The sequence below is a fragment of the Phascolarctos cinereus genome, unplaced genomic scaffold (assembly GCF_003287225.1).
Source record: "Phascolarctos cinereus isolate Bilbo 61053 unplaced genomic scaffold, phaCin_HiC Scaffold_5;HRSCAF=322, whole genome shotgun sequence".
Lineage (NCBI taxonomy): Eukaryota > Metazoa > Chordata > Mammalia > Diprotodontia > Phascolarctidae > Phascolarctos > Phascolarctos cinereus.
The window spans coordinates 211880428-211907209 of NW_027555958.1; the positions used below are offsets into that span (position 1 = coordinate 211880428).

Consider the following 26782-nt stretch of genomic DNA (forward strand, 5'->3'; position numbering starts at 1 on the left):
AGAGCGTGTGAAGCGGCTGACATCAGAGGCGGAAGCTAAGAGAGCTGTGGTTGAAGAAAACCTCCGAAATTTCCGGCAGCAGTTAGAGGAACACACAATTACTAGAAGGACCTTGGAAGACCGTCTTAAAAGAAAAGACACAAGTCTCAGTGACTTGGAGCATCAGAAAAGCATGCTGATGGCAGAACTAAGAAGAAAAAAGGAGAGTGAGGAAGAACTCTTGAAACTGATAAAGCAGATGGAAGGAGACCTTGAGTTTCAAAAGAAAGTTGCAGAAAAACAGTTGCAAGAAAAGCAAAAAATCGAAACTGAAGCCAGGAGAAAAATAACAGAAATCCAACTGTTTTGTGGAGAAAGTATATTGCCAACCTGTACTACCATACAGGATACACATGGAAAACAGAAAGCTGATGAACTGAAGCATCAGGTCCATGAACTAACTCTTGCCAACAAAAAGGCTGAAAAGGAGGTAGGGGAGCTAAAATATGAGCTGAATGCCCTTCAGCTTCAAAAGACGTCATCTGAGGAAAAGGCTCGTTTGCTAAAAGAAAAGTTAGATGAAACAAATAACACATTAAGGTGTCTCAAGCTAGAGTTGGAGAAGAAAGACCAGGTAGAACAGGGCTACTCTCGACAGCTAAGAGACCTTAATAGGCAGTTGAACCAGACCACAGATAGAGCGCAAGAGGTAATGCAGGAAGCTAATGACCTGAAGAAAATAAAACATCATTATCAAGTAGAATTGGAATCTCTCCACCAGGAAAAGGGGAAGCTGAAAAGAGAAGTGGACCAAATCACTCAAGCTCAGGCACTAGCTGAAATGAACGTTCAGCATTTGAATTCCAAGGTCTCCACTCTTCAGCACGAGAAGGCATTAGCTGATGAAAGAGCAAGATCCTGCCTAGGTAAATCAGAACATATCCTGACAGAAGCATTTGAGAAAAGCCATGAACAATTACTTCAAAGTATAAAAGCAGAAAAAGAAAACAATGAAAAAATCCAGAAACTCAATGAAGACTTGGATAAAAGCAATGAGTGGGCAGAGATGTTAAAACAGAAAGTGGATGAGCTCACCAGACAAAATAGTGAAACCAAATTGATGATGCAGCGAATTCAATCAGACTCAGAGAAGATTGTGCTGGAGAAACAAACTATTCAGCAAAAATGTGAGATCCTAAAAACTCAGGCAGACAGTTTTAAAGAACAGCTCCGTAACACAAATGAACACTTGCACAAGCAGACAAAAACAGAACAAGATTTCCTGAGGAAAATCAAATGTCTAGAAGAAGACTTGGCTAAAACTCAAAGTCTGGTTAATGAATTTAAGCAGAAATGTGACCAGCAGGACATTATCATCCAGAATACCGAGAAGGAGGTTAGAAATCTGAATGCTGAGCTGAATGCATCCAAAGAGCAAAAGAGACTTGGTGAGAAGAAGGTAAAGATCCAGGAAGCCCAAGTGCAAGAATTAAATAATAGGTTGAAGAAGGTCCAAGATGAATTGCACCTAAAGACTATAGAGGAGCAGATGGCACACCAAAAGATGGTTCTGTTTCAGGAAGAATCTGCTAAGTTCAAACGCTCTGCAGAGGAATTTAGGAAGAAAGTAGAAAAATTAATGGACTCCAAAGTCATTACTGAAAATGATCTTTCAGGCATAAAACTTGATTTTGTATCTCTTCAGCGAGAAAACTGTATAGCCCAAGAGAATGCTAAGTTATATGAAACTGATATTAAAGAATTAGAAGGAAGACTTCAACAGTACCGAGAACAAATGCAACAAGGAAAGAACACAGAAGCACATCATTACCAAAAATGTCGTCGACTTGAGGAGGAGCTGAGGGCACAGAAACGGGAGGTCGCAAACCTGAAGCAGAAAATGGATCAGCAGGTAAAGGAGCGTGAACACCAGTTAGTTTTGCTTCAGAGTGAGATCCAGAGAAAGAATTTAACTAAAGATTGCAGCTTCAAACCAGACTTTGAGTATAAATACTGTGGCGACCTCTCCTCTAGGGGAATTGAGCAACTTCCACAAAAGGCACAATCTTCTCTGTTGAGATGGGAATCAAAAGGGTTTCCGAGTGTACAATTGGAGGAAAAAAGGCTCCCTAAGGGTGCTGAACAGATAGCCAAAGAAGTCCAGTTCCATCTACCAAGAGCTACACTAGAGGATGAAAAAAGCCAACAATGCTACTCTGAGTATTTTTCTCAGACGAGTACTGAGTTGCAGATAACTTTTGATGAAACAAACCCAATTACAAGACTGTCAGAAATGGAAAAGCTAAGAGATAAAGCTCTGTACAATTCCATATCGCCTGTTAGATATCAAGATGACACCTCTGAGATGGAACTGGTGAAACTCATGAAGCCTTTGGAGGTATACTATATTTTCTGTCAACTATTAGCATTTTCAGGCCAGTTTCCTCTTTTTCCACTGTTTTCTTTAGTGCTCTATTGATTATTTAAAAATATTCATTTGTTCATTTAGCAAGCATTTATTTATTATACAATTATTGCTTTATAGTTCTAGTTGGGAAAATAATGCTGCTGCACTTTCCCAGTATGTGGTAGATTTGTTTGCATCTTAGATGTTGTATCTTTAAAAGTATGGAGATTAAACGTGTGCAGATATAGAATGAATTTCTGCAGGGCTTTAAGAATTGATATTTTGTAAAATGTGGAGGCAGGGAAAAACATAGAACTAACCAGACAAAATAATTCCTAATTTGCAGTGTAAACAAACAGATTTCGTTTTAGTCATTTAATCTCAAAAATTAGGATTATGAGAAAATTTCAGACTTGGTATTTCTTTAAAGCCTTTTCTATAAGGGAAGTATGGTACAGTGAAAAGATGATGGGCTCTGAAATCAAGTATGTGTGACTTTGAGTGAGTCATTCAACCTGCTTCAGCCTCAATTTCCTCATATGTATGAAGGGGGTTGGATTAGATGTCTTTTAAGGACTCTTCCGATTCTAGATCTGTGATTCTAGTTATGACCTATCTTCTTTACAATTTCTCCAGCTTTTGTTCTGTTCTCTGTTCTTTGAGGCATAGTGTTTGGATTACGGGTGAGTATGATTCTTTAGATTGACTCCTATAAAACAATTCCTTATTGTTTTATAAATTCCTGTTTACAGATAGCTAAGAACAAGCAGTATGATATGCATGTTGAAGTCACAACATTAAAGCAAGAAAAAGACCTAGTTCCAGATCATGAAGAGCGAATACTTGAAGTATTCAGAACCTCAGATGGATTCAAAAGAGAATTGCCTAAGCTGAATTCTACCAGTTTAGAACAGGAGAATTTCCAGAATGTTAGCAGAAGTTATGACTGTTCTATCAGAGATGATGAATTTACATTTCAGGGTCTCCGACACATGGTAACTGCCAGGCAGTTGATTGAGGTGAAGCTTCTGGACATGGGCACAGTTGAGCAGCTGCGCCTTGGTCTTAAGTCTATGGAGGATATTCAGAAAAGTCTTAGCAAGTTTTTGACTAAATCTACAGCAATTGCAGGGCTATACTTGGAATCTACCAAAGAAAGAATGACATTCACCTTAGCAGCCAAGAAAATAATAATAGATAAAGCCCTAGCCTTAGCATTTTTAGAAGCTCAAGCAGCAACCGGCTTTATTATTGATCCCATCTCAGGGCAGAAATATTCTGTGGAGGATGCTCTTATTAAGGGGGTTGTGGATAATGAATTCAGAAGTCGGCTACTTGAGGCTGAGAAGGCAGTCCTTGGATATCTGCAAGGTTCAAAGAAGTTGTCAGTGTTTCAAGCTATTGAGAGCAGGCTGCTTGAAAGAAGAAAAGGAAAGCATATCTTGGAGGCCCAGATTGGGTGTGGAGGAGTCATTGATCCTGTGAGAAGTGTTCGAGTGCCTCCAGAAATAGCTGTGCAGCTGGGCTTGCTGAATAATGCCATTTTACAATTTTTACATGAGCCATCAAGCAACACCAGGGCTTTCCCTAACCCCAATAACAAACAAGTTCTCTATTACTCAGAACTGCTGAGAATGTGTGTCTTTGACATAGACAGTAGATGCTTTTTGCTTCCATTTGGAGAAAGGAAAATTTCCAACCTCTCTGTAGAAAAAGCTCAGAAAGTTTCTGTAGTCGACATAAAGACAGGAGCAGAACTGACTGCATTTGAGGCTTTCCAAAGGAATCTTATTGAGAAAAACACCTATCTTGAGCTCTCGAGACAACAGTATGAGTGGAAGGAAGCCACATTCTTTGATTCCTGTGGAAAGGCTTCTCATCTGCTGACTGATGTTAAAACAGGACTGCAGTTTAGTATCAATGAGGCAGTAGAAGAGGGAGTGATTGACAGAGCCCTGGTTAAGAAATGTCAGGAAGGTATCATCACACCCACTGAGCTTGCTGATACTTTGCTGAGCAAGTTAGTTCCAAAGAAGGATTTAAACAGCCCAATTGCAGGGTACTGGCTCTCTGATTCTGGCGAAAGAATCTCAGTTCTCAAAGCTTCACGCAGAAATCTGATCGATCGGATTACTGCACTTAGATGCCTTGAAGCTCAAGTCAGTACAGGTGGTATCATTGACCCACTTACAGGCAAAAAGTTCAGGGTGACTGAAGCTTTGCATAGAGGGTTGATCGATGAGTCATGTGCCCAGCAGCTACGGCAGTGTGAGGTGGTGTTCAGGGGGATTATTCATCCGGTCACTAACCAGACTATGTCGGTGGTTGAAGCCATGAGCACAAGTGTTCTGAGCATAGAACTTGGGATTCGATGTTTGGAGTTCCAGCACTTGACAGGTGGGTTAATCCACCCACAGTCCAGCATGAGGTTGTCAATAGAAGAAGCTCTCAAAGAGGGGATCCTTGATGTCCTCACTGCTTCAAAGCTCAAAGATCAGAAGCCGCATGTCAGAGATATAATATGCCCCAAAACTAAAAGGAAGTTGACCTACAAAGAGGCCTTAGAGAAAGCAGATTTTGATTTTCACACAGGGCTAAGACTCCTAGAAGCATCAGAGCCCCTCATGTCTGGGATTTCCAGTCTCTACTATTCTTCATAAAATTCAGTAACTTTACAGTAGTGCTTATGATATTGTCTCCTTTTAGTCACTAAATACTCACTATTGGTTTCTTGTTGGGTTAGAAACTGCTGACTTCAGAGAGTGTTTATTATATTTAAAACAGCATAGTTATGGCTGAAGAAGAATTGAAATAGTTTCATTTAGTTTTGAGATTAGTTTGGTAAACCTGTCTAGGATAAATCATCTTCTATATCCAAATGTGAACAGGATGAGCTCAACCAAGTTCATCATGTTCTGTCATTCCTTCAGAGCTGTTCTAATCTTTATCAGTCCTGGCCTCAAGCTAGGGGCTCCATTTCCTGAATGATGCAGTACTCTGAGATCAACTATAAGGTGATTTTGGAGCAGCACCAAGAACAAAAAAAAAAAAAAGAGAAAGATCTGCAGCTGGCCCAGTATACCTAGGTCTTCTGAGTTTCAGAGTGTATTGAAAAATAAAATCATTTTTAGTTTTCTTGTACGTATTACACCTCCAGACATCTTAAAATAATTAATAAAAGTTGCATATATTTTCCAGACCTTGAATTAAGATGCTAAGGAATTTAAAATTTATTTGTTGTGGTAAGGGGGTGGGTGGAAGTGGTGGCTCATCATTATTTGATTAGCTATTGCTGGAAATATTCATATTTTTCTGTATATTTTTTTCTTCTGTGAACATGCTCTGTATTCCTCTGACTTGATAACCTATTCAAGACTCTTTTGTATCAATGACTCTTAACTTGTAATGCTAATGCAAAGGCAGCATTTCAAAGATTTTTAGATCTTGAATAAAGCCATAATTAATGGTTTGTCATATTGAATAATCACAAGGAAGTTAGATTGATATTTCTGCAAGGTTTTGGTGTGATTCAAAGCTTTGATTTTTGTTTTTATTGCCATTGCAAACATTTGGTGCCCCCTTTCCAGAGAAATCTTGAATCTTTATCACAACAGAGTAACGTGTGGTACATGTGGTTATATCTATGAATAAAACATTGCACTAGCCCTGGTATCGATAATGTTGTTTTCACAAGTTTGTTTGCTAAGTAGAATCTAACACCTCAATAATATATTTTTTTTGCAACTCATGCTTGCCAGAAGTCTCTCGAAGAAGAAAAGAAAGAACATGTTGAAAAAGCCAAAGAGCTACAGAAATGGGTATCAAATATTAGCAAGACATTGAAAGAAGGCGAGAAGGCTGGCAAATCATCCTTCTCAAAGCAGCAGGTACTCACTCATGGTGTCTGTCTGGGGTTATGCCTGCTTCCTGGATTATACTAAGAAACTGAAGTCACTCTGTTTCCTTCCCAAAATAAAAAAATATTGACTATTATTAAGATAGTTTCACCATGTTTAGCATATGAATTCTTGTTCTTAGGTCTAAACATGAAAAGACTAAAAAAATTTTTTTAAAGCAAAAGTAGGGAAAAACTCAAAAAGCATGTATTAAGAGTTCATTATGTGCCAGGCACTGTCCTAAGCTGTAGAGACATAAAAGAAAGGCAAAAAGTCCCTGTCCTCAAGGAGCTTACATTCTAATTGGTGAGATAATATGTAAATAAATAGTTACATACACAGTACATATAGAGTAGATGGAAAATAACCTTAGAAGAGAAGGCTTTAGAAGCCTTGGGGACTAGAAAAGCCTCCTGAAGGAGATGACACTTTACATAAGTTTTGAAGGAAGCCAATGATTCTATGAGGCAGAGGTGAGGAAGCAAAGTACACCAGACATACGCAGCCAGTCACAGACAGAGATGAGAGATGAAGTGTCATGTGCAAATTAGCCCAAAGAGTATAAAGTAATTTTGAACATGTAAATCAGTTGATGTGCTTTTCATAGGCATCTTAGATATAGAGGATATGTAGAGGTCAGATTGTTTACTAAAAAGTTTATGTCTTACCTGCCCAAATGCTAGATCTTTTCTGTCCTGGAAGATATAACATGGAGTTGGAAAAATACTGAAGTAGGAATTAGGAGAGCCACGAGTTACATTCCTGCTTCTGATATTCTGACCAAGTCATAGGATCATAGATTTAGAGCTGGGAGAGTCCTTAGAGGCCATCTAGTACTTCCTTATTTTGCAGATGAGGAGACTGAGACCAAAGGAGGTTAAGTGACATGACCAAGGTCATACAAGCAGTAATCTTCAGACTGTACACCCATTGCTCTTTTCACTGAAACTTTGTGACCTTTAGGTCCTCATCTATTAAAATGGAGATAATAATAACTACAAGGATGCGTACTTTGAAGGATTATGGGGAGGATCCAGCGAGATAATACATGTAAAGCACTTTGAAAACCTTAAAGCATGATATGAATAACTATTATTGTTGCCTAAATAAAGCAATCACTTCTTATGAATTTTTATCCTAAATGGAATCTTTTTAATTAAACTCTAACAAAGGAGTTGTTTGTTCCATTCTCACTTGGTGTTACCATATTTGTGAGGTCTTTGTGCTCCACTAGCACCTATTGTAATTTGCTGCATAAACTCTGGTGGAGCAGTGGAGGTATCTTCTCTTCCTGCTGCTCATCACTCACAGGTCTGTGGTCACCATTGCTACTTATCATTCTGTGATTTTTTTCCTTGCTGAGTAAGTAGCATTTTCTGGCTCTAACACTTACTAGATATGTGACTGTTAGGCAGAAGGACTTCAAGTCATGGAGCTTCAGTGAGAGTAATCGTCATTGTGAGAGTTAGTCCTCTAAACCTACTTTCCTGAGGATTGTTTTCTTAGTAATCATTCCATCGGTCAAGCAGTTCACAAGCATTTATTAATCTAGTATGCCAAGTCCTAGAAATAAAAAAGAAAATGAATAAATACAACAACAGTCCTTGCTCTCAAAGAGGTTACATTTTAATCAGTGATACCACATGTAAATAAAAAGATATACATAAAGATGTAGTAGAAAAATACTTATCCTGAAGTCCACAGACATCTTGGGGGCCTTTTTTTGATATGTATTTTGTTTTTCCCCCAATTACATGTTAAAACAATTTTTTTAACCTTTTTTTTTTAAAGTTTTGAGTTTCAAATTTTATCCCTCCTTCTCTCCTCCCTGAGATGGTAAGCTATCAGATAAAGGTAATACATATGCAATCATGTAAAACACTTCCATATTAGTCACACCTTATGGGTCTTTAGAGATGCTCTGAACTTGGATGGAAAAAAAGTTACATCTTTATTTTCACTAATTTCTAACTGAAAATTATATTTCTTAAAATTATTTAAAAAAAAGATTATTCTGAGAAAGGGTCCATAGGTTTCACCAGATTGCCAAAGGGTTCATGACATAAAAATGGGTAATAACTGCTGGAAGAGAACAAAGGTAGCCTTAGAGAGAGGAAGGCTCAGTTAGCCAGGGGTAGGTGTAGGGGACCAAGAAGGATCATCTCCAGAAGGTGGCTTTTGAACTGAGTCTTAAAAGGAGCTGGGGATATTAGGAGGTAGGGGTAAGGAGGGTTGATTTCAAGGATGAGAGAGAGCCAGTTTAAAGGTATAGAAAGTAGAGACAGAGGAACAACATAGCTCACATTTATATAGTACTTTATAGTTTACAGAAGCAGTACATTTGTGCCTGAGCTAATGCACAGACATTTTATAAATAAATAAAATGCTTTTTGAATTGTAAAGCGCTATGTAAATGTGATCTGTTGTTTTATTCCTCCTCCCCCCTTTCGGTATTAGAGAACCACTGTAAGAGAAGCACATTCGGGGCCCTAAGTCTTGTACAAATCTTCCGTCCAGGTAGGCACTACTAAACACATGCCACCAAATGACCCCTATGTTTTCTCCCATGTTGTCTAAATATGGTAGCAATACTCCCTTGAAACATTATAGGTTTCAGAGCCCATCCTAGTCCAACTCCCTTATTTTACAGATAGTCTGAGGTTTAGGAAAGTTAAATGTCTTGCCTGAGGTTACACGGTCAGGAAGAATCAGACATGGGATTTGAACGCACATTTTCTGGTGGTAGAACCACTCCTCACTCCACTGTACCTCCCTCTCCTGATAAGAGATTTACAACCCTACTGTAATCTATCATTTTAGGGCACTATCTGGGGCACTAAGAGATGACCATATTCACATAGTTGTTATGTGTCAGAGAGGACTTGAATCCAGATCTTCATTATTTACTATTCCAAAGTGATTGTCTATCTTCTCATAAATATAATAATTAAACTATGAAGTTTTCAAAACATGCTACATACATTATTTTACTTGAGTCTTATGGTCATCACTAGGGAAGGTTAGGTACTGCAACTGTGAGGAAACAAACTCCAAGAAGCGCTGTGACTTGCAGAGGCAATGGTAAAAGCCAATTTTCCCTACTGCCAAGGCTGGCCTGCTATCATCTATATCACACTGTTGCAATTCTATATATTATAATTTTAATCAAATTAAAAATATACAATAGTACAGTCTCCTTGTCCTAGACCATCCTTGTTATTATAATCACAATATTTTCCCCTGTTCTCTCTTTATGAAGAATTCTCTTTTTTTTTTAATAAGGAAATTAGGATTAAATGACTTGCGCAGGGTCACACAGCTAGTAAGTGTCAAGTGTTTGCTCTGAGGCGGGATTTGAACTCAAGTCCTCCTGACTTCAGGGCCAGTGCTCTATCCACTGCACCACCTAGCTGCCCCAAGAATTCTTAAAAATAAAGCTGTGAGCACACTTTCCCCTTCCTGTAGCCCTTTAGAATAGATCTGTTCTTTATTTAATACTCTTCAGGAAAATACCGCTTTTGTATGTAGGTATATGTTTCATAATGATCCAGGAGCAATTTCACTGCAAAGTGAGCCGCAAGATCGTGGTACTCGAGATGTGATGATGATGGTTAATAATAACAATAATAACTAGCATTTACGTAGTGCTTTAAGGTTTACAAAGCACTTTGCAAATATTCCCTTATTTTATCCTCACAACAACCTTGGGAGTTGTGTTATTTCTACAGGTAGGTTCTATTATTATCCCCATTTTACAAATGAGAAAACTGTGGTAGGCCGAGGTTGAGTGACTTGCACAGGGTCACACATTAACTGTGTTTAAGTGTCTGAGGCTGGATTTGAACACAGGTTTTCCTAATTCCAGGTCCAGTGCTCTATCCATTATAGCTGCCTGTAAAAGTAGGCTAGCTGAGGGTTGGTGTGCTTCTGACCAATATCAGAAGGAATCACATCTCAAATTAAGCAAAGACTAAGTTAATTCTGAGAAAGGGAGGTAGCCGCATGGTATGGAGGAAATAAAATTGATGTTGGAGTCAGAAGCTTTGGAATTGAATGCTGGCTTTGCTGCCTATTAGCTATGTGACTTCAGGCTCACCCAATCTGGGCCTCAGTTTCATCACCTGTAAAATTGGGAGCTCAGTCTGAGTGATCTCTAAGATCCTGTCTGCTTTGCTAGTGTTGCATTGTGTGAGATGTGAGCATGCTTACTTGTTAGTGAGTGACCGATCCTTAGTCATTTAAGAGATGAAATTGATCAAAGAATAAATAAGAGAGTTGAAAATTGCACAAAGGTTTGAAAGGTATTGTTTTAGTTAGTATTATGCAGAATGTAGCTTAAGTCATAAAAATATAAGAATGACCATCATTTGTCTTAGAACAAATTTAAGGTTGGTTAGAAGACTTTTAGGTTCTTCTCTCTCTCTCTCTCTCTCTCTCTGTTTTGGCGGGGGGAGGCTACTGGGGGTTAAGCGACTTGTGTCTGAGGTCGGATTTGAACTCAGGTGCTCCTGACTCCAAGGCCAGTGTTCTATCCACTGTACAACCTAGCAGCCCCTGCCTTTCGTGTACTTCTAAAGTTAGTGTGGCATTATATTCGAGCCTATTTTTTTTAGGACATTAAGTGAAAGAATTTATGATCTCACAGTAGCAAAACATTTAATTTAATTGGCTCAGCATCATGACATTTCCAGTGTATTTTTGCTGATGAGAGGTAGCACCCAACAAATAGTGAACACTTAATAAATGCTTGTTAATAGATCGATTGGCTCAGTGGATAGTTGATGTTGTCAGAAACAAGTTCATTAAGAGGTAATTTGGTGAGGAAATGTGAAAGGACGCGGCAAAACTTTGGTCTTTTCAGAATAGGTTAACTTTACTATTTATTTCTGGTTGGCTGATTTTTTTTTTGATGGGCGGGAGGGGAGACAAAGGAGAGGGATGTAATTCTATGCTTTCACCAATGTAGGGAGCTCCCAGAGTGAGAAAACTCCCTGTAATGGGGAAAAAATTTTACTTTGGTTTCAGAGGACCTTGGGTTCTAATCCCAACTCTTATGCTTACTACCGGTGTGACCTTGGGCAGATACTTAATTTCTCTTGGCCTCAGTTTCCTCATCTTCAAAATGAAAGGGTTGGACTAGTAGACAGCCTCTGAGGTTCTGTCTAGTTCTAAATACATCCTGTGAATGCAGGTTTGTGATAGTTGAGGGCTACTTCTGAAACATGGAATTCAGAAAAAGTGTTACTGTCTCCTCACTGACTACTAAAGCAAATAACTTGGATCTGTTTGAGGGTAAGCCTTATTCTACTTGTAAGGCAATGAGGAAATGCATTATTGGTCATTATTGACTTGAAGACTTAACTGAATTTTCTTCCCTTTCAGATTTCCAGTGAAGAAATTGCCACGAGGAAGGAACAGTTATCTGAAGCCCTTCAAACCATACAGTTGTTTCTCGCTAAACATGGTGATAAGTATGTTGAGTTTTATTAGCTGCTTTATAATTATTTAGGTAAAGAAAAATGGGGTTAGCATAGTACAGAAGAGAAGGCAGCTGAGCTCCTAAATCAGAAGATTGCTGTGACAAGTATACCAGGTTTACTTCTATGCTGGACCTATTTGTAGCATGGTAATACAGGGTTTCTGCTCCTAGTGATTGGGAAGTAGCCCCTATAAAACTACTTTTGCAGAGCCCTATAATAATGATATAGGAGAAAGGTAGATATGTAGGGATTTTGAGTGACACAGGACAGTTACAGGTGATCAGGTATTCCTAGGTAATACTCTCTCCCTTGTAACTTCTTTGTCTTGTGGTTATATAACATATTCTAAGAGATGAAAAGCTAAAGAAAAGTTCTCATTGTTTTACTTTGTGCCATTTTTTCAAATTTTTCTATTTTATTGCATGGTTGTGGAAAACTATGTTAATATTGTTAATATTGAAGAGAGGCACAAAGAAATCATATAGCCAGTCAGTAAGTGTCCTGGAGTAGGATTTAAACCCGTGGTTTCCTGATTTAAAATCCAAATGTCCTATCTACTGTGTTATTTTGCCTCTCTCATATTTCAGTTGTCACGTTCTTTGAGGGTGAAATTAACAAATGATATTTCTCCATACCTTCTAACAGCTCAGAGTTTTTAAACAATTTAAAAACAATTATATGTGTGCTGATGAGGTCCCTGTGTGTGTGTAAGTTTATATTGTGACAATCCTAAACTCTCTTTTAGGTTGGAACTGACTCTTTATTTTTTTTATGGATGGTCTTTGACTTTTCTATACAGTATATAGATTATAGCCATCCTAGAAAGGAGATAGTAATTTGTTTTGTGAGCATATTCTCATTTAAAGAAATAAGTTATTTTACAGTATATTGAGAAGCATAGTGATGTAGAAGATAAAGAGAGCTGGCCTTGGTGCCATGAAGACCTAGGTTCAAACCTTGACCCAGTATGACCCTGGGTAAGTCACTTAACCTTCTGGTGCCTTAGACAACTCTCTAAAAGTTTTGAGTTGCAGAGATGCTGACCTGAATTTTAGGGGGAGTTTGCTTACTTGAGAATTCCCTATATCAGTGAAACTTCAGGTCCCTAAAATCTTCACAGAATTATAGAAATTTACCTCTTTGCCTTTCACTAGTTGGTCTTTATTCCTATTTTTTAAAAAATGACTCATTTTTAAAAATGTTTTTTAAAAAATTACTTAAATCACTATTTATTTAAAAAATTTCTTATTTAAAAAACCCACACTCTTATTTTAGATTAACTGATGAAGAAAGAAATGAAATGGAAAAACAAATGAAATCTCTTCAAGAAGGTTACAACTTATTTAGTGACTCTCTGAAGCAACTTCAGGAATCACATATTCTAAGAGATGAAAAGGTGGAAGAGAAGGTAATATTAAGGAAAATTTTTCATTAGTTTATTTTGTGATAACTTTTCAAATTCCTCAGTTTTATTGCATGGTTGTGGAAAATGATGTTAATATTGGTCAAATTCCACTGGATTTTGTATGTATAAAAATCTTGATGTACAGTTAAATGCTTGCAGGTTTCGAAAGTGGTATATAGCAAATGCATCTTACCTATGCTGATCATCAACTTTTGTGAAGTCTTAATCTCTGCCTTGCATGATGAAAGATGTAAGAAGCATTCATTTTCTAACTCCATGTCTTTAAAAATTATTCTTCTAATATGAAATAAGGGTCTGTATCATTTTTTTTTAAATGATGATATGTAAATGGCCCAGAGCAGTCTGTGATTTATAATCTCTAAAGGAGAAGTTATTAATCTGGGGTCTGCAAACTTCAAAGAAAAAAATTTTTATAACTCTTTCAACATATTGATTTCTTTTGAAATCCTATGTATTTTACTTTAGGTGTTAACATATATTCTGAGAAGGGATCCATAGTCTTTGCCAGAAAGCCAAAGGGAGTCACAACACAAAAAAGGTTAAGAGCTCTTGCTTTTAAGGGATTCTCTAAGAATACCTTAAGAATACCTAAGAATGTCTTTTAGGATTTGTTTTGTTTCCAGAGTTTCCATGGAAATATTATTCGAATACTTTTGGGTTGAATACTCTAAGAAGAATTAACTCTTCTTATATGGAAACTCAGGTTTAAATGTCACTTATTTAAATTTTAATCAGATCTTAAGTATTTGTACTTGGAATTCAGTGATGCATATTGGCATATCCAAACAGAAAAGTCCAGTGAAACTAAACATTACATTCAAATTGACATTTTCCAAACTTGTGGATTATAGCCACAAAAATTAATTGCAATTTGCGGAGGGGTCCTGTTTGACTATATAGAAGTGTTGTATGCTGTAAACATGGATAGCATGGTGTTTGGTTTTGTCAGCGTCCATACGATCTAACCTGACCAAGATGCAGAAAGCATGACTTGCCTTCTAAATATAGGTTCTGTTTTCTCGCTGTCATCACCTACTCTACTGTGTCTTCACTAACCCTGTTTATATACAGAGATAAGTTTTCAATTCACAGATGCATGTTGATTTCAAAGCTTTTATCACATCCTGTGCTGTTGAATAGATCACTGACATAGATCACTTGTGCATTTGAGCTGCCTAACATTCACAACATTGCTACAGCCCTGGTAAGTAGAGGACTTTATGTTGAAATGTATTATTAGAAATGCAACCAAGTTTCATAAAAATTATTCCCGCTTATTTGAGATCAACTAAAACTAGACATTTTGTATTTTCCTTTTAGCTGGATAAAGTCATTGCAGGTACCATTGATCAAACAAGTGGAGAAGTCCTTTCAGTCTTTCATTCAATTTTAAGAGGCCTTGTTGATTATGAAACTGGAATCAGGTTGCTGGAGATGCAGCTAATTCTCTCTGGTCTGATTTCACCAGAGCTAAGAAAATGTTTTGATCTTCAGGAGGCTGAAAATCATGGCCTTATTGATGGACAGATTCTGTTTCAACTTGAGGAACTAGGTAAAGCTAAGGAAATTATTTCGTCAGTATCATCTGCAACAATCCCGGTTCTAGATGCTTTTGATAAAGGTATGATTTCAGAGTCTGTGGCCATCAGGATTCTTGAGATACAGCTTTCTACAGGATTTCTGATCATTCCATCCACAGGAGAGTGCCTGACCTTACAGAAGGCTTTTCAGAGAAACTTGATTTCTTCAGCATTGTTTTCTAAACTCTTGGAAAGGCAAAACATATGCAAAGACCTTATTGATCCAAATACTTCAGAGAAGGTCTCCTTAGTAGATATGGTTCAAAGAAGTATCCTGTATGAAAATACTGGAATGCGACTTCTGCCTATAAGACCACGAGAAGGAGGTAGAATAACACTAAAATGTGGAAGGAGGATCAGTATTTTAAGGGCAGCTCATGAAGGTCTCATAGATCGTGAAACCATGTTTAGACTGGTAGGAGCACAGCTTCTTTCAGGTGGTTTGATTGATTCTGATTCTGGGCAGAGAATGACCATTGAAGAAGCCATGCAGGAAGGGGCAATTGACATAGGTACAGCTAATTGTATTCTCACTCATCAGGTGCAAACAGGTGGGATCATAAGTTCAAATCCACCCAAACGCTTAACAGTAGATGAAGCAGTCCAGTGCAATTTAATATCATCTAGCAGTGCACTTTTGATACTAGAGGCACAAAAGGGCTTTGTGGGCCTCATTTGGCCTCATTCTGGTGAAATATTTCCTGCATCTTCCTCATTGCAGCATGAGTTGATTACAAATGAATTGGCATACAAAATACTCAATGGCAGGCAAAAAATAGCTGCTCTTTATATTCCTGAGACTTCTCAAGTTATTGGTCTGGATGCTGCTGCACAGCTAGGTGTTATAGATCGTAATACAGCATCTATTTTAAAAAATGTCGTACTGCCTGATAAAATGCCTGATGCAGGAGACCTGAACACTTCCTGTAAAACTGCTAGAAGATGGTTATCCTCTTGTGAGTTTCAACCATCGACCATATTCCATGAATATATACAGCAAGAAGATACTTCAGATGGAGGAGAGCATATGGAAACTCAAACCTTAGAACAATCACAGAATTTATTCTTATCTTATTTGATGATAAACAGCTATATGGATGCAAATACAGGGAAAAGACTTTTGCTATATGATGGAGACTTGGATGAAGCTATCAGTATGTTATTGGAAAATGATAGCACAGCATTTGGTGCAATGTCAGCAAAAAAAGAATTGCTTGACACAAATTTAAGACAATTTGGGGATGTTTTATTTAATAGTACTTCAAATAAAAAGGATGATTGCTCACCAAGTAGTTTTGATGGGACTTGTTTCAAAGAGCCTGAAAATGGGATAACTGTTCAAAATAGGAAAAGTATAGTCAATGAAGAAGAACTTAATGATTTAGTACAACCTGGAAAGATGGATAATGGAATGCTTAGTGGTGATTATGAAAATATATTTAAAAGTTGCAAAGATGTAAATCAAGTAGGAACTACTGCCAGTGTAGATAAATGCACTTATTCTGAAAATTTTCAAAATGTTTTCTCAAGTGATGAAAACAAAAATTTTATTGAAGTCTCCACCAGTAGAAGAGTTTGTGCTCTGGATGAAACAGAAAACCAACATAACAAGATCAAGGACCCCAATATCCTTGAAAATTCTTCAAGTGAAAATCACTTATTCCATTCAGATCAAATGGGAGTCCACCAGGGAAGTAGTAATAATATGTTTACCTCAGATAGCTGCTTTCAGAAATCTCTCATTTCTCCTTTGCCATTCAGTGATCAAACTGTATTACTTGATCCCGAAACTGCAGAGAGTTTTCAAGGTAGACTTCTGGACAACGTAGATAATAGCATCAGTTTACCAAGAGGATCATCTGAATCTAAGTCATTAAATGTTGATTGTAACGTTCCCCAACTGCAGTGTCGGAGGGATAATTTTGACTGTTCAAAATATTTAGGGAATGAGAGTGAGGCTGGCAAAATGCAGGTGGTTGTTTCTTACCCAGAATCCAAAAGCAATCAGGATGATTCTGAGCTTGAAGAATATTCAGTCAACTCAGCTCTGAGAGGTGATACACCTGATATTTGTGGAATCCAGCAGTTTGAGGAAACTGACAGGGCTAAAGATTCTCAAGATTCTCAGCTAGAGGATTGTGAAAGTGAAACAGAGAGTGATGATGATTCTTATAGTACTCCACTGATAGATGATGATGATGACCATGATTCTTTACTTCTTGAAGACGATGATTATGATTGTTTGGAACCTGAAGACTTTGATATGCTGCAGCGTGAAGCAGATGGCACCCCCCATCGTGGATGTGTTTGTGCTGGCATTTCAGTTGGGGACAAAAGCCACATAGTTACTCAAGGGGAAAGATCAGATCTGACAAATATGAAGGAGGAAACACAGTCTTTTCAAGAATTTTTCAAGGTATCCAAAGAGAATGAATTACATTCTGATGAAGAATTAAACTCAGGTTCTGTTGACATAGAGGTGACAAATGGCAGGTTACTGGACACTATATTGGAAGAGGAAAGCACAAGTAATTTCGAAGATGATGTGCTTGGGACAGTAACTTCAAAAAGTACAGAAAGAAAGGAGAACATCCAAGCTTCATCAGAAGCAAGTGAAACTGGACATTTGATAGGCAGAAGAGAACGAGATATATTTAGGCAAGAAGCTGGTTTTGATGTTGATCAAAATGTTCAATGCATGCAGAATGAGGACAGTTATAGAAATAGGAAGCATCTGTCTGCTGTTAATTATCAGATTGAATGTGATGGGGATAGGGTGCTTGAAATGTCCACATCTCAGGATAAGGATGGAAGCCTCATAGGTGCACAAATGTCAGCGACTTCACATGAAAAGAAAGGCAGTGATGATATTGTTGGGAGTAGAATGGTGAAGATAAAATCCACCAGAGAAACTCAGAAGTTTCCTAATTTAGAAACACTCCAGGGTGTTAATTGTCTACAGCCAGAATCAACCAGTGAAACTAATTTAGTCACTAAAGGAGTCATCCTTCCAGAATATATGTCTGAGGTTGTAGGTCAAAGCAGAGAAAGTCAACTTAATAGTGAAAGGGACCTTGAGAAGTTTGCAGAAAACAAACTTACAGTACAGTCCCTCATTCATGATAAAGAATCAGGAAAAAATGTTGGTGCTGACAGTGTTTTATGTAATAATGATATCAATTCTGTCTCTCAAATAGATAATAGTGATTCAGGGAACAGTGAGACTAAGATAATGCAGCCAGGTTTGGACTCCCTTTTGGTAGTGAAAGATGAAAATCAGCATACTGGGAGCTTGACAGGTACAACAGAAAATGTATGTTCTGATGGTGGTGTAAAAGAAAAACCTTCCCAAGCAAGCCATCCATGGATAATGACAGCCTCCATCGATCAAGATCACCAAAGAAATGAAACAAATGATCAAATGCAGAGAAGAGATGGCGAGAGTAAAAGGCTTATACAAGAAGACATATCAGTTCCCCCTGAGGTTAAACTGCCTGGGAGAAGTGTAGGAGAATATGATAAAGATTTGAGCTGTCTTCCTAGAGATGGTACTTGCCCATTTCCAGAAATCACAAGCAATGAAGAAGACAGTCAGACAGAGAAAGTGAAGGAAGCAAATACTGATCTTGCAAATGAACCAAAGGATCTGCCAATTTTAACAGATAAAAATCCTGTTCATTTGGAGAACCTTGGAGAAATATTTGACTTATCTGCTTCCAAAATGGTCAGTGAAATGGACGTCATGTCTGAAGGAAATTCACATAAGGAAACTGAAGGCCATTCTGACAGGTTTCTCAGTGAGCCTGGGGAAGAAGTAGATTTGTTCTCTTACTTGAAAAAATGTGCCAAACATATAACAGTAAAAGAGAACTCAAACCTGGACAACATTGATTCCTGTACCACTGGGGAAGATAAAATGATAGAGAATGAGGTAAAGATGGAACCTTGTGCTAACTTAAATTCAGATATCCACATCCCTATTTTAACTGATAAACAGTTACAATCAGGACTTAATGGTACCAGAGAAAAGAAGATAGGCATTACTCAGGAAGATGAACGAATGAATGAGATAGCTTTAAGTCTTAACACTAAACAACCAGACTTAGGAAGAGAATCTGTGATTCCTCAAGTAACTTCAAAAGAGGAGACATTTACACTTTCGGATTTGCCTCTTAGAACCCTAGACAATGTAAGTAAAAATGCTGCTATGCAGACTGACCTTGAGGTACCTGTGTGTGAAAAGGAAGTAAGAAACAAGAAGGCTGATGATGTTCCTGGTATTGAAATATCATCCTTGGAAATGAGTAATAAGAAAGAAGCAACTGGGCAACAGCCACTGGAAGAACAGCCTTTGCCTCCAGAATCACATGGAACAGAAACCCAGATTTCTGAATTATCTTATTTGTTAGTTGATGACTTGAAAGATATTTTAAAAAGCAAGTTGAAAGAAGGCCATATATTCTTTGGAGAAGAAGGTGAATTTTCCTCATATTCAGAAAGGAAAGTTTTAATGCAGAACTTACTTAAAATGGCTGGCCTGACACATTTGGTTAAAAAATCATCCAATAAGTTCAGTGACTCTAAAACAAGTGATTACAGCACAGTTTCACAGATGACTGACTCTCCAGAACTAAAACCAGAGATCCATGATAATCCATCTCCCCTTTGGCCTACAAATCTAGGTCCTGAGCTGCTTCTTGACATTTTGAAACAGAGCCAGTGTGGCCAAAAGATTTCAGGAGCATTTGAAATGATGAAAGAAATAACCCTGAATGAGAATGAGTCAGAGAGAAATGATATTGCATCAAAAGTTCTCCCCTTACAGCTTGAAAATGTCTTCCACATCCTCCTTACTGATGAACATCCCCCCAAATTAGAACTTGGAGATTTGAACAGAAATCTTCCTGCTAGTTTTCAGACTGAAGGTGAACAGACGTATGGCCCTGATGAAAATCCTAAAATCAAAGGCTCCTTTAATTCGGAAAAAATACCAGAAACTGAAATAATAACATCAACACCAAGTGAATCATTGGGCCACAATACAGGTTTCCAAAGTGAGCAGCCACTGGAGACATTACACAACATTTCCCCAAATCAAATGGAATATACTTTGGATTCGAAAGAAGTTGCTTCTGGAAACAGTCCCTTGGCAAAAGTAAGTAATATTTCATTGCTAATATTCTATGTTGAAGCATTAGTCTTTTGAAAGCAATTCCACATTGCAGCTTGGTGTAGGTGAGGCAGTGTTGTAAGTGAAAAGTACTCTGACCTTGGGGTTAACAAACCTGGGTTTGAATCTTGCTTTTCTACATATTATGTGTATGGTGTAGGCATGCCACAACATTTCTCCAGGCCTCAACTTCACCATCAATAAAATGGTGGTAGTTGGTAGAAGGGTGAAGGGGGTAGAAAATTTGATCTCCAAAGCTTTCTTCAAATCCTTTCTCAAATCCTGTGTATGTGGGGAGGATTATGTATCACATTGCTGTGATTATATTATAAAGATCTAAAATTTCCACTTTTGTATAAATCAGATTGGTATTCTTTTTCATTTGTGAGAAAAGCTATTGATTTAGAAATGTCCAAACTCACTTTCAGTTTCCTAGTATATTACAGCTGTGTTTGCAGCACACTGAAAAAATGCATGGATATTTGACTATGCTTCAAGACATGAAACTTCCTTTGGACAACCAGCAGCCCCTGGATAACAATCTAGAAACTTTGAAAAATCAACTTCAGCAATTAGAGGTAAGAATTTTGTGCTGACTGTTCATGACTGTTAAATGAAAGGTGGCTTTTGAGAATGAGCAGTATTCTTTGCAATGATTTTTTTTTAAATTTCAGGTTAATAAATTACCTGCATGTATATGCCATTATAAGATAGTAATTTGCTCTTTTCCATGTTTTCTTCATAGTCATTTGAATTGGGATTGGCTCCATTTTCTGCCCTTGTAAGAAAGGACATAAAGTCGGCTGAAGAATTCCTGAATTCTCATACCGGCAATATTCCCAAAGAACATCTTGAGGATTTAATTATAAGCCACAAGAAGCTGCGAACAGCCTTGTTGTCCCTGTATGATTTATCTTCAAAAAGAACGAAACAAATTACATTAGCTATAGATTCTGAAATGGTAGGCATACACATTTTACATTAAATCAATTGAATTCTTATACTTTTAAATTATACCTTATACCTGAATACACCTAATTTTTCTATCTTTTAACATTTTTTGTTGAGAAATTTAAATGAAAATACTTGGAATTTTTGGTAATGAATGAAAAATGTCATTTCTCTAGTCCAAACTAACAGCTTCCCATGAAGAATTTCTGCATAAACTTCAGAAGTTTTCAGATTGGATTACAGAAAGGAGGAAAACTGTGAATGACCTTGCGGTGGACACTGGTGTTGGGAAAAATATAAAGGAAACTCTGGAATTGCTTAAGGCAAGTGTCACTTCATATGTATGATGAGACATAATTGAAAATTACAAAATTTCACAGGATAATTAGGGGATTGGTAATGGGCCTGTGATTTCCTTGGTATAGGGAACTTCCAGATGTAGAAATATCCTCTAGTAATGCAGTTCAGCCCTTTCTCTACAGCTTAGAATCGTAGGGAATTTACTAGAGCATTGCGAGGTTAAATAATTCACTTGAATTACACAGTCAGGATGTGTCTGAGGTGGGACTTGTCTTCCTGGCTCCAAGTCCACAGAGTCAGTAGTGGAGCCTGGAGAGTTATGAAGACAATACTGATCTGGACAGTTTCCTTAAAACAGGTGTTCTGAGCAGAGTCTCAATCAGAGAAAGGGACCACATAAACAGAGTGAACTTCCAGGGTGAGAAGGACAACCTTGTTTCCTACAGTTATATGTAAATTTCTTGAGGGCAGAGACTTCATTTTTGCTATTGCATCGCTAGCACATAGACTTGTAATAAATAATAATTGACTAAGTGAGACAAACAAACAAAAAAACTGACTGTGGCTTGTGCTGCAAAGGAAAATCACCATCACTTTATAGCCAGTGGATCCTCTGATGCCCTGCCAAAGTTCTACTATACTTTCTGTCTCCCATATATTCTCTTACAATTTTTTTGAATTTATGGTTCAGGAGACAAAAGCTTCATTCCCTATCTTTTGGCATATGACCTTTTGAACCAGTAATGGTCCATGGACAAACACTTTATTTTACATATTCAGGGTACATACATTTCAGAGACTTTGTACTGTGTCCTTTATTGAAGGGAAACACTGTATATGGCTTTGGGGTAAAGCTTTCATTTGACTTCTTCACTTTGAATAGACTATTTAACTTCCCATACTTGTTTCCTAAGCAGTCTGCTATGTAGTTTCAATTGCATCCAACCCTTTGTGGCCTGTTTGAGGTTTTCTTGGCAGAGATACTGGAGTGGTTTGCCATTTTCTTCTCCACCTCATTTTACAGATAGGGAAACTGAGACAAACAGGATGAAGCGACTTGCTTCACACAGCTAGTGTCTGAGGCTGAATTTGAACTCAGGACCTGTCACTCTATCTACTGCACCACCTAGCTGCCTTCCTAAGTAGTGGGTTCAGCTAATTACTGAAATGGCTGATGGTGTTACTAACCAGACATGATTTAGTGGTCAGGGACCTAGATTTGAAGGCTAGAAGACCTCAGTTCAAAGCCTGTGCATGTGACAAGTCATTTAAATTCTCTAGTTTCTTTATCTCTGAGACAGGGACGATAAACACCTATATAATCCTACCCTGTGCTGCTGTTATGTTGTACAGATTATATAATGCCTTCAAAATACTTTCAAACCTCAAAAAGCTATGTAAATGTTATTGTTAGCAAAAGAATAATTACTTAACATATGTGGGCCTTTTATGCATTTTAAATATAGAGAAATAAAGTATTTCCCTTTTGTATTACAGCTTCAATTCAACAAGTAGATACAGAACAAAAACCCTACTAGGAGGGGGAATGTTTTCCATCTGTCTCTTTCTCTACATCATTGTAGAGCTTAAGTGAAATATCCCACTTAAGGAAATGACAGGCATTAGTAAACACCCTTAACTTTTTTGGGACTAATATCATAAGGAAGGGAATATTTAATAAACATGATATTATTAAAATGTACTTTATCCAGACATACATTCTTGGTGGTAATTTTTACTGTTCTCTTCACAGACTGTATTAAAAGAACTTGGTCATAGCAAAATTCAGCTGGAGACTACAGCCTTTGATGTCCAGTTCTTCATTTCTGAATATGCCCAAGATCTCTCTCCAAACCAAAGCAAGCAGCTATTGAGGCTTTTAAATACAACTCAGAAATGTTTTCATGATGTACAGGAATCAATAACTACCCAAATGGAAATTTTAGAGGCTCATTTGCATATAGAACAAGATCTCAGTGATCAGAAGGTTTGCCTTTCTGTGTGGAGTTTGTCTTTTTTGTTTTAAGGTCCTTAGTATGATATTGTAATATGGCTATCAGTGAATTATGTAATATTAGGAAAGAAGTGCTAGAAAGCCACTGTTCCATTGGTTATAAATGAGTGTTCATTGTACATAATCTGAAATGTGTTGCTTGCCTTCATGATGTTATAAAAACATTTGGGATTGATTTATATGCCAATAACTTTCCATGCCTGCCAGAAACTGTTTTCTCTAGTTGAGATGCTTCATTTTGGAAGGGTGGGAATTTTTTTATGTACACCTAGAGATATGAAGTAATGATGTCTGCCATATCACCGGGCAACATTTCTTTAAGGAAAATGGAGAATAATTTTTCATGGATTTTAAAAAATGGAACACACTTTGTATATATGGTAGGAAAGGAATAGAACCCCATATTTATCAATTATATACTAAGCATTATACGAGGCGGCCACTAGTTTATACTAGAGTGCCACAATAGAAATTATGTAATAGAAAAAGGAAAAAGGAACGAATAAGAACTTTAAACTAGGGAATGACAGAGAGCGAGGAAGTGAAAATGTTGCATTTGGTGTTCCTTCTCTTCTTGCTTAAAACACATAAGCATTTTCTCTACCAAATATGCTAACAACCAAATCACAACTAACTTCTGTTTTGATGTCCTTTTGCAGAATTAATAGTGTGTATCGCAGGTTTCAAGAGCTTAAGAAAATTGGATGTTTTCCTCCTGTTGGTCAGAAGTTCCATCTCTCATACATATGCATGGCCAGTATTCTGTTGGGCAATTCCATCCAAACATGATTCCTTTACTTACAGCATATGTGAGATGTATCCATAACTTCTATATTCACCTTGCTCCAACTGTATTCCACTGCTATCATGTTTACAGCATACTTTGAAAAGCTTCTCTATAGGAACCTTATAAGACTGTGTTTTATGAAGGAGGTTGTTTGTCTGCACTTTTCTTACTATGTACTTAACGGATTTTGGTTCTGCTCTGCTGTAGATTGTGGCAGAACGGGAGCAGGAGTATAAGGAAACACTCCAGGGAATATGTGATCTCCTCACCCAGACAGAAAACCGGCTGATTGGTCACCAAGAAGCTATTGTGATTGGAGACAGCAAGGACGAATTAAAGCTGTACCAAACCAAACAAGAGGTAGAGTGTGATTTTACTTCCTCAGCTGTAGGAGCCTCATTGACATGGTTAGTCTCTGTTCCATTAATTGCAAAGCAGTAAGGTGGGACTCGTACTGTTGAACAGCTGTTTTAGTTTTAGGTCTTAGGGGGTAAGGAAAAACTGGATGAGCCATGGGACAGTCTGAGTGCTGAGAGGTCTATTTTAAGGCATTGGTTTTCATCCTATATGGGTTCTGTGAACATTCAGCCTAGGATTGGGCATATGATGAGTATTTCTTGAGAGGTCAGCACAAGGGAAGAGGCATGATAGAGAAATAACCTATTCCATGAAGTAAAATTTTGGTCCACTTGGAATCCATGTTGCTAACAGATAGGGGCTTGATGATTTTTCTTTGACTGACACATATGAGTTTCTGATCTTATCACCCCCTTTTCCTGCTCGATCAGTTCTTCTCAGGCCCTTCATATATTTTATCCCTGTTTATCCCTCTTTCATTTATATCAAGTTGAAATGGACTTTGTAGGGGTGGTGTGGGAATAAAGAAATTCTACTAATAGGATAACATACTGACTTTTGAAATAGCTATACACATACTTAACATTCTTAGGTAAGAGTTTGAAAAGAAATCCAACTGAGAACTGATTACTCAGTCCACTAAGCTACTATCTTTAAATCTAATTTTTAACATTCCTACATCAGTCTCTTTAATAAGTTGCTGCTTTCTCTTATATCAGTTGTCATTAATGAACTCATTTGCATGCTGACAATTTACTTATCTTTGGTTCATTTGCAAAAAAAAAAAAAAAAGGCCAAAAGCAGTAAAACATTAGGTTTGATTCTAAGCATCACAGGAAATGAACTTAGATGTCTCCTAGTCTGACCTTCTACCTAATGTAGAAATCCCTTTGGCAATATTCCTGGCTGGAACTTGACATCTCACAAGGTGCCCAGTCTATTGCTAGATGTTTCTGATCAGAAAGTTCTAATTTGTATTTAACCCCAAGGTTCTACTTTGTGACTTCTATTTATCAATTCTAATTTTGATCATTGGAGCCTAAGAAATACAAGTACTTTGCCTACTTTTTTTAAATTTTAAGGTTATTTTATTTGTTGATTGGTTTTAGAATGCCCAGTCACACTTAGCCATAACTAGAAAACATGTGGTTTTGTTTTGGGATGTGTGTGTGTGGGGGTGGGAGCAATAAGGGGATGCGTATGGTATGACCAGTGGTATAGAGGACATTGTGACCACAGGTAGAGTAATGCTTGGAGATGGGGTGGTTTGACTTTCATGCATGTGGGAGTTGAGGGGAAGGTAGGCCCAGGAAAAGGGACACCATGGCACTGGGATCCTAGGGGTGACAATTAATGCTGACGGAAGCCCTGTGAGGCCGGATTTGGGAGTGATGGTTGTTGAGAGGGGAAAATATCCCTCCTTCCATGGATCCCCTACTCACATTACATTTGCCCCCATATTACTTATAGCTCTGGTCACTCTCCTATTAACTCACTAAGACCTGGGCTTATCCAGAAGCCCTTGTGTTTACTGAGGTCTCCCACCTGCTACTCCAAAGCTACTTGCTTCTATTTAGCCGAACACGAATCTGTTCTTTAATTCCCTACTGAGGTGGCATTTACTCTTTGAAACTTTCTTCGTCTCTGTTAGCCAATGATTCCCTTCTCACCCCACTCCCAACCTCAGCATTTTGTTTTGTAATTCCCTAATGCACTTATCATGTAATGTATACTATGATTATACACATTTATGTCGTATCTCTCTGCCTAGATTGTGAGCTCCGGAAAGACAGAAATTATGTCTTATTTAAATATTCTATCTCCCCAGCTCCTAGTACAGGACTAAACCTGCAGCAGTTGCTTGATACATATTTGTTGGAGATGCTTATTGAATAGGCATTGATTTAATCATTTCACCTTTTTCTCCCATCATCCTGTTTCCTCCTGACAAGGAGCTACAGAAGGAGATGCAGAGAAGTGCGCAGGCATTGGCAGAGAAAGTGAAAAAGACTGAGAAGTTCCTGATGGAGAGTGGAGAAAAATTATCACAAGAAGACAAAGCACTAATTGAACAGAAACTCAGGGAAGCTAAGATGAAGTGTGAGCAACTGAACCAGAAGGCGGAACAGTCAAAAAAGGAATTAGATAAGGCAGTAACCACAGCAATTAAGCAGGAAACTGAAAAGGTATTTATGCAAATACATATATCATTTACTATTAATTAGAAAGCTCAGTGCTCAATGAAGTGGCTTCTCATTGTTTTGGTGGAAGGATGTTATTCGGAGGTCAGGACAAAAGATGGGAATTCTGGATTTTTAGGGAAGGACATAAACTTAATAAAAAGCCTGAAGATATCAGAGCCTCCCTGCTAATTTTCTCACTAATTTTGTGAAATGAGTATAATGAGAATGGAGTTGTGAAATGTCACATTTTGA

At 37.7% G+C, this 26782-nt stretch overlaps 1 protein-coding gene across 1 annotated transcript in view; it reads left to right on the top strand.

Annotated features, from left to right (window-relative positions):
* The window catches only part of DST (dystonin), a 423773-nt gene that overhangs the window by 235464 nt on the left and 161527 nt on the right, over positions 1-26782 (top strand). Inside the window, 10 exon segments of the mRNA XM_078155307.1 lie at positions 6145-6273; positions 11665-11753; positions 13038-13170; positions 14509-19923; positions 20367-20516; positions 20684-20899; positions 21066-21212; positions 22943-23176; positions 24198-24350; positions 26300-26533. Coding sequence (XP_078011433.1) covers positions 6145-6273; positions 11665-11753; positions 13038-13170; positions 14509-19923; positions 20367-20516; positions 20684-20899; positions 21066-21212; positions 22943-23176; positions 24198-24350; positions 26300-26533 — 6900 coding nt within the window.